We start from the raw sequence: 8763 nt of genomic DNA, 5'->3' as shown, positions 1-8763 counted from the left end.
GAAGAAAAACGGATGAATTTTCATAAGCGAAGGCATGATTTTCAGTTTTAAAACTTTAAAAATTCATCTGGACTTTCAGTGACATTGTAATGAATCATCACCCTCTAGATCCAAACCATGACTCAGATTGTAGTGCAGTGTTCACAACAGGATTGACCATCCCTATTTATGTCACTGACAACCTGCAGGGGAAATCAAATATCTTATGAAAATTTATCCAATGTTGCTACTAAAGGGGGAAATTATCATGATGCACATTTACAGTTACTTTCTGGTCTACTAATTCAATCCATTTCTTACCAACAAAAGGTGGCTTGTTGTGTCACAAGCTTACAATCACATAAGAAAAAAAAAATTTCTCCTTGCCTAGTAAAAACCCTTAAGTTCCAACTCATGGATAGGACGCTAACCATCACAGAGCATGTGCCACTTGGCAATTTGTCTCCTGGGGAAGTCACAGATCTCCTTCCAGTGCTCCCCACCGGTTCCTTCTGCCGTTGCACCGAGGACCAACCGCCCAATCACCTCATTTCGGGACCCCCTTTCGGAATCCAAAACCAGAAATTCAACACTTATTTCTTCAAGACCCTCACAAGGAATATCAAAGACAAACAGTTCATTGAATACTGCGTTGGGGGTGCATTTCTTCACATGAGTCTTCTTTTTGGAGATTCTCTTTTTGGCGTGGTACAGGTTCACTTTGACATAGGGATCTGCAAAGGTACATAACAGGTATTACAGAGCAAAGCTCAGATGCAGAACTGACTGCAAAGTAATGGAGCTTTCCGAGATCCCAGCACACCAAGGTCTTTACAATGAAATGAGTAAGAACAAACAAAGTGTGAATGAAGTGTGACTTTACTCTTATTAACAAAACTGAAAATGAAAAAGAAATTCTAGACTGGAAATTAGAAAAGAAATTGCAATGGCAGAAAAAAAGGGGATAACATAAAAGGGCAGAAAAAAAGAATGTTCTATTAGCGACATTCTGATTGCTAATAACTCATTCTGGAAAATGAGATAGAAGGAAAAAAATATTACACAACATCCAACTTTAGAAACCTGTATGATTTGGGACATCTACATCTGAATTTGGGTTAACTTTCTGTTGAATGGGTATTTGAAATGTGGAACATTACTGGCTTTAACTTTTCTGTGGTTCTTTAATCACTTGCTGGATTTTCTTTCTGTTGCTCCTTAGTGACTTTTGCCCTGCCATCCTTAGTGTGTGAATTTTAGAATCATGTTACTTGACCACATATTTAATCATTTTTAACATTTTTATTGTTGTACCTGATTTAACTTTAGCTCCCTGATCTGAAATTTTAGGACCACATTTTAACTTACAGCATCAAATAATAATAACAGCAACAATGATAATATTAAAATTAGATGATTCTTTTTTATTTACTTATTTTGGGGTGAAACCAAGGATACGGCCACTCCACCACCGAACCACATCCCCAGCCCTATTTTGTATTTAGAGACAAGGTCTCACTGAGTTGCTTAGTGCCTCACTATTCCTGAGGCTACTTTGAACTCACAATCCTCCTGCCACAGCATCCTGAGCCACTGGGATTACAGGCTTGTGCCACCGTGGCTGTCTAGATGTTTCTTAGTAGACTATACGTTTCTGTGTTTTACAATGCTTCTCAAGGTATTATTATCTCCAATTTATACAAGGTTTAAGAAATATGCTCAAGAATACTAGCTTAAGAAATTGAAGGATCAAGATTTGAATTTATATTATTTAATCAATAGTTCATGTTCTTTTTCATCCTGCTATGCAAAAGAGTTTGGGGTTTTGTTTTGTTTAGTGAAATTAGTTATAAAACTAAAAGCTAATTCTTAATACATTTAAAAAGTAATCAAATAATAAAAGTATAGGTTAAATGGGCTTATTAAAAATACTGAAATTAAAAACACTTCTCCTGAACCCTAATAATATTTCTAATTGTGTGCTTTTGGTAATGGTCCCTCACTGTTCCACTTATCAGTGGTTTTTGATTTCAACACCATTCAACTAGGTATTTAGCAGGTACTGGCCTGGTGTTAGCTCTATGTATGTTTCTCCTTATTGCTGGTAGCATTAGGTCACAGTATTTCAAAAAATGAGAAAAAGTGAAACAATCCTATAACTTATGATTATAAATAAAAGTAAATCAAAATCAGAGGCTAGTGTTAGTTGGTAGCTATTTTATTCAATGTATACCCACTTTTAGACTGAACCTAAATATTTCAGACACATTCTTACCTGAAAGTCCAGAAACGTCAGATTTAGGAAGGTGTCGAGCTTTTAAAACAACCACAGTGAGAGTATTTGTGGTAGACTGATAGCAGAGGGAGATCAGTAGCTCACCCCGTCCTGAAGACTTCTAAACAAAGAGAAGGGCAGCATAAATATTTTAACATAATTTTGTTAGTTTTAATGTTTGTTTTTTTAATCAAAATTGTATGGCAATATAATATCATGGTTATTTAAATGTAATGTTGATATTTATTTTTATTATCATGTGCTAAGGAATCTAGGAGTAACTAAAAACTTTTGTGCAGTGCCACCATGGCCTAAAAACCATTGCTTGCCATCTTGTGGTCTTTTTAGGTACTACAGCAAGCTAACAGAGTTGGCCACGCCCATTTCTTTACAAATGTTTTAAAGGATATTTACATTATACTTAACAGAAAGATATGTATTTTTGTTTTTGTTTTTGTTTTATTGATACCTACACTGTTTTAAGTCATTAAAGTTACTATGATTACCTAATCTTTTGAATGGGTGTATGTAGGATCTACTGGCACAAGTTTGATTTGATTTCAAATTCATTAGCACTGATATTGTCAGAATTTGAATTCAGATCAAGTGAGCATTATTCTGACTCCCATCATTCTCCTGTCTCAGAGTGGTGATGGTGTTAAAAGTCTTTGCTTCTTCCTTACCTTTAACTCTCTGTTTAATCTAAGAAATAAATTGAATTTAAGTCTTGAAGTGACTCAGGATTTTTAATACAATGTTTTTGGACAGTGCCATAGAGTCCTTCTTTGTATACTTCTTAGATTTAATTTGTACTTAAAGATATAATGTAATAGGACCAAGAACTCAAACTCCAAATTTTAACTAAAAGTAGCAAAATGATGATTTGGGACTTAGTTACAGCCAAATGATGGCTGGGGCAGCATTTTAAAACAGCAATGTATTTAAACAAAACCTGACACGGGGCAGCTGTATGAATAAACACTTAAGAGAAATGGAGACAGATTGTTAACTCCACTGTGCCAATGAACAGGTGGCTGTCTCAAATAAATTTATATAATCTCTGAACCTTTATTTGCATTAATTTCAACAAATAAAAGAAAAGGAGGTGGAGGTGGTCAGAATAAATTCTGAAGTTGTTTGGGCACTAAAATACTAATTTTTTTAAAGAACTGAAATTAGTTAAATTAGTACATTTACTAAATTTTTGAAATCCTAACACCATGAACATGCTATCCTGAAATACCACTATTAGAATCAGTGTTGATTTCTGTATTTAAGGTGGAAATAAGATAAACTGTGTTTAATTGAAGAATATCATTTCCTAATCCCAGAACTCCCAAAGTAGTATAACTACAGAGACAGAGTAACTCGTTTCCTATTATATAACATAGAGATGGGCATTTATTATTCAGTGTGATTTGATGTCTCCTCCTTGAAAAGCAGTTCCATAAAAAGTCAATATGAATTCCAAATCCTTAGATAGAATTGATTAGATTTTCAATTTCAATTTCAGTTTCAAATTCAATTATGCTGGCCTTGAAACAACTTTGTTAACTTAGTTAGGATTAAGAAGTAGCCATATGAGTTTTAAAGTAACAACATTTGTCACAGTACTTACAATAGGAATCAACAAAAATATATATAGATGATATTTAAGTACTCATAAAGGAAAACTATTTATTTATACCATTAAACTATTTTGAGTATTTCAGATGTGGGTTAAATTTTCTCACATTTGCTCTGTTCTCTTGTTATCTATTTGACTATAATGAACAATAATTAAACATGGTAAGGATGATATGTATAAACATCATTTTAATGAAGATTCCTTAAAAACCTACATTAAAGGTTGTTTATAAATAAGGACTCAAATTGTATTACCCTAACATTTCTTTTGATGATCTCTCTGTTCATTAACATTTTTCCATCAGATAATTCAATTCCTGAGAGAGGAATAAGGACTTCTCCAATGATATCATCTCTTGAAAACCTGTCAAAACTCAAGATGGTGAAGTGCAAGGCCAGCTCTTGGATTTGGGTGTAGGGAATGCCATAGAACGTGAAGGTCTCATCAAAAGCTGGATCCAAGGTCTTCCTCAGCACTCTGGTTTTCACTTTATGCTTCTTCTCGGGGAGGATGGTCATTTTGATGTACGGGTCAGAGGTCATAGACTGCTCATCCATGGCTGGCAAGCCCCGGGCCTCCTTGATGTTCACCACGAATGCCTTCTTCTCAAAGTTGTACTCTAGGGAGAAGAAGAGGGTTCCCAGCTTCTCTTGCTTCTCTTCTGAAGTGAGGGATGTGCTGGATTTTAAGCTATCGGGGGAAACTGCCTCTTTTTCTCCTTCTAATAAGGGCTTCGGGGTCACATTCTCTGGATCAGAAGGGCTGCCCACTTTGAGGTTTGTTTTGGGGAAATTGCCATTAAGATCTCTCTTCTCAAGATCAAGATGCAATGAATTCTTTGGCACAGCTGGCTTATTCTTGACATCATTCTTGTCATCTCCTCCAAACTTCTTTTTGCTATTTAGGTTTTCAGGATAAATATCGACTCCTTTAAGCACATGAACAAACTTGTATGGAGGAGTCTTGTTAGACTTGGATGATTTTCTCTGACAGCAGATCCATGCAAAGAGAGAGACAGTGAAGACGAGTCCGAATGCACTGAAGATCCCCACCACTGTGGGGATTTCATCTGAAAAATCAAGTGACCAATAACATATATTAAAGGAGCAGAATGGAGATAGAAGCCTATTGGGAAAGCATAGCAGAGCTGGAGATTGCTGCAGGTTGGACAGATTGAATTCCTTTCCAGCTGTTCTGGGTATAAGTTATACCCAGTTCACATAAACTTCAGATATAAACACATTCCTTGTGTGACACACAGGGAAAAAACAGTGTGCTAAAAACTCCTTCACTTCAGTAGCTTTTAAAATGAGAAGATGAATCTGGGCCTGGACCAGATATGGGGGCTCTGTGCTTAATAGCATTGCCTTATCTTTGTTTTCTCAGATAATATGAGTCAACTCCACCACGATGGGTCAGTACTGATTTCATTATCTTTTCATTGACATTTTGAAACTTTCCAAAAGCATCAATTCTTATTGACTATGGAACACTAGATGGACATTCTTCAAATGCTGAGATATTTTGTATTTTATTTTATACTTCTTTTTCCAAAATTCAAGTAGAAAATATTAGGGTCTCAGTGGTTCACACAATTTTCTTTAAATGGTGAAATATTATCTGCCATTGCCACAAACTCACTAAAAATTTTCACCTTAATTATGGAACAGTAATCAAGAGGATGATCATTTATTAATGGGAAAAAAAGAACAAAAAAGAAAAGGAATAAGGCCTTATTTTATAAAATCTGTAATGCTGCAACCCACTTGTATGCAAACACTAAATTATCCAAAGTACAAATTAATTTAAATAGGATTAAAACAGAAGTTTTAGATGAATCATCTTTCCTTAACATGTAATGAAAAGAGTGAGTATTGATAATTTAGAGTTCAATTTTATTAATAAAAAATATTTTTCCTATGATATTTTCACATGAAAGTGGCAATCAAATTGAAATTGGCATTATTTCCTTGAATGAGGGCTCATTAAATCACTGTCCTTAGGTGATATGGATTGTGCATGAAGCTTATCATATTTCATATGTAAGCATATTTCTCAAATCATTAGGAATGTTTAAGTAAAAGCAGTACTGCTACATCTGGACAGAGTATACTAATTGAGTCAATGTTTCATACAATCAAAGTGAATATAACTAATGTAGCATATTATACATTCACTTTACTTCTAGTCCATATTTTACTTCAAATAGGGAATGATGGATTGAAAAGTCTCAGTCAGGAATGGGTTAAGACTTGTTTAATCCCAAGAAGACCAATCTTTTGTTATTCACCTTCCCCACCCCCAAAAATATTCTGCCTACCTACTTTATAATTGCAAAACTAAACTCAAAGAATAAAAGATTGGGGAAGATGAGATAAATAAGTATCTAAAATTTAAAAAGCAAATAAAACAGGAGCAATAGAAATTTCTGTAGCTTGATTGTGTTAAGAAATTGAATTATGTAAAGCTCGAATAAATCTCTGGATTCCCCAAATAAGAGAAGAAGGAAAAAAAAAAAAACAGAAAGCTGGGGAGAAAGAGGCAAGAGCTAAAGATAATCAGCTTAACTTAGTATCCGCTTTTGAGTTTTCCCTTCTATTCAAGTCTTTATGGGGAAAAAAAAAAAAGCCTCCCACTCTTGGACATTAATTCTCTTAACACCAGGGAGTAAAAGCAAAGTCATGAACCGAGGCAATTCTTCAGCTAATGTCAGGTGAACAATGAAAGCAACTGAAAATGATTCTCTTCTAAGTAGACTGATAGCCCATGCTAGAACATGTTTCACTTCCACAGTTCCTGAAAATGCCTCAAGATTAGAAATTTTCTGATTTTTCAGGTCAAAACTTGTGTATACATATCACAATATATACACAAACACACACACACACACACACACACACGCACACATGCACGCACTCCTCAATCAGCTAAATGAAAGACTGAAAAAATCATTTATGTACTTAGTATAAAATATTGTCTATTTAATACACCAAATGAAAAATATTCAAGATATCATGGACTCAGTGCATTCTCTTTTGATAATATCTTAAGCTTTTGAGAGCAAAGATTGTGATCATTTCACTCAGTTTAATAACAATCACCACTTTATATAGATATCACTCCCTCAAACTTCTACAAAATTCCCTGATTTAAAAAAAGAAAGAAAGAAAGAACGAAAAGAAAAAACTTGTAAAGTAAGTAAAATTCTGGTCTCTTGCTTTTGGAATATAATTAGATATAAAAACACTACTGTTTATTCTAATAAATAGATCTAATTAAATTGACTGAAACAGAGAAGAAGATCTATGGGGCCAAAAATTCGGTACAGAAAAAAAAAAAAAAAGAAATTTAAAATCCCAAACCAGAGCCCCAATTCAAGTTTCTAGCAGCTTTTAGCTAAGTGTGCAACTGGAAACACTTCCCACATCTCTCTGGCTTTAGTTATCTCGCCAGTAAAATGGAATAGGCTGAGCCAGTTGGTTTTGAAAGTCCCTGTAACCCTACTGTCATAGGATTCTGTCTTGCACTAATAACATATTCCAAGGATAGAAGAACAGATAGCCGAGAAAATTAGGGAATATTCTGTAATAAAATGTACATGTCAGGCCCTCAATCTTCAAGTTGTTTTATACCAGATCAAACTCTTATGTAACCACAGGCATATTTGGCTCCTCCTAATAAAATACAGATTTGCCTGCAAATAAAAATCGCCTACAAGATAAATGAAAAGAGCATACGAACAACAGACTCCTTTTTTTCCTTCCCACCAATGCATGCTGCAGTTTTTAGAGCTACCTGAACATTCAGGAACTTCTGGAAGGTAGAATCGCCCTAACTGAAGGCAATTTTAAGGAGACAGATATCAAAAAAAGGGGGGGGGGAGAAATCATAGAAATAAGCCACGGTTAACCGTTTGCTGTCTTCATTTTCCTTTCCAATTCACTACCTAAAAATCTCCATTCAACATCCATTGGTGGGTGGGAGATATTGCCCACCCCGGAGTATTCAAGGAATAAGTTGAGTAACTTGCTTACCAAATTCTTCCCGGCTGGTAGCAATCGGAGCCATTTTTTTGCTGCGTGCTCTGTCCGAGGTGCTGAACGGAAAACTCCCTGGCTAGATGGACTTGCCTGGATCTGAAGAGCCGGCTTTCCCGAGTGCTGAGAACAGCGGCGCAGAGCCCAGGGGACCCACGCCTGGAGCAGGGAGGAGGCGAAGCGGGAGGTCCACTCGCGCTAGCACAATGATTTGCCACCCCTGTTCCTGTTTTGGCTCTTCTGAAAAGCTCGTCTCTGAGACTCCAGACGTGGCTGAAACCCGAATTGACGCAATCCTGACGCTACAGGGCTGAAATCAGCACCTGCCCCCCATCCCCTCCTCCCTTCCAGCCTCTCCTCCTCGCCCTCCTTCTTTGCTTCCTCCCTCCTCTCTGGAGGATTCAGCGCACACTCATCAATTATTTTAACTGTTGGACGACTAGATATTAGCTTTGCTATTCTGCGGGGGCTCACAGGCAACACTGAGAGACGTCCTGAAACTGATTCTTGTCAGTTCCGAATATAAAGATCTTCTGATCACTTAGACGAATAGAAATGTGCCTCTGAGTTATCAGAATAATCTGATGCACAGAGGCAATTAAATGAAAGAGTAAGAAGAGAGAACATTCTGCATCAAACCACCCATCCATCGTAAAATATAAGGATATCTTTTCTTGCTTCCCAAATTTCTCTGACACAAATTCATGATACTCTCTACAGTTGGGGTAAAATTCACTACAAATTGATCCATTTGAAACAAGATAACTGTTTTCCCACTACCATTTCTTATATTCTAATGTAATTATTAGTCTAAACATTTTGCTGATGCTGTTACTCCTTCTGAT

General features: G+C 36.0%; 1 protein-coding gene across 1 annotated transcript; it reads right to left on the bottom strand.

The window, feature by feature from the left end:
* Positions 1 to 405: 405 nt before the first annotated feature.
* Syt4 (synaptotagmin 4) lies at positions 406 to 7949 on the bottom strand. The gene is made up of 4 exons (XM_026398612.2): positions 7916 to 7949; positions 4136 to 4950; positions 2255 to 2375; positions 406 to 713 (listed from the first exon to the last, which is right to left on the bottom strand). Exons 1-4 carry the CDS (start codon positions 7947 to 7949, stop codon positions 406 to 408), a joined length of 1278 nt encoding a protein of 425 aa, XP_026254397.1.
* Between the last annotated feature and the right edge of the window lie 814 nt (positions 7950 to 8763).

The sequence above is a fragment of the Urocitellus parryii genome, chromosome 13, assembly GCF_045843805.1.
Source record: "Urocitellus parryii isolate mUroPar1 chromosome 13, mUroPar1.hap1, whole genome shotgun sequence".
In the NCBI taxonomy this organism is placed as follows: domain Eukaryota; kingdom Metazoa; phylum Chordata; class Mammalia; order Rodentia; family Sciuridae; genus Urocitellus; species Urocitellus parryii.
This window is presented reverse-complemented; position numbering and strand designations above follow the sequence as displayed.

What these genes read in the sequence shown, in the direction of transcription:
- Syt4 (XM_026398612.2), bottom strand. Translation starts at nt 7,949, where the DNA reads ATGGCTCCGATTGCTACCAGCCGGGAAGAATTTG. An exon ending in TACCAGCCGGGAAGAATTTG is followed by an intron (nt 4,951 to 7,915) that starts GTAAGCAAGTTA and finishes TTGATTTTTCAG; the next exon opens with ATGAAATCCCCACAGTGGTG. An exon ending in TGACGTTTCTGGACTTTCAG is followed by an intron (nt 714 to 2,254) that starts GTAAGAATGTGT and finishes GTACCTTTGCAG; the next exon opens with ATCCCTATGTCAAAGTGAAC.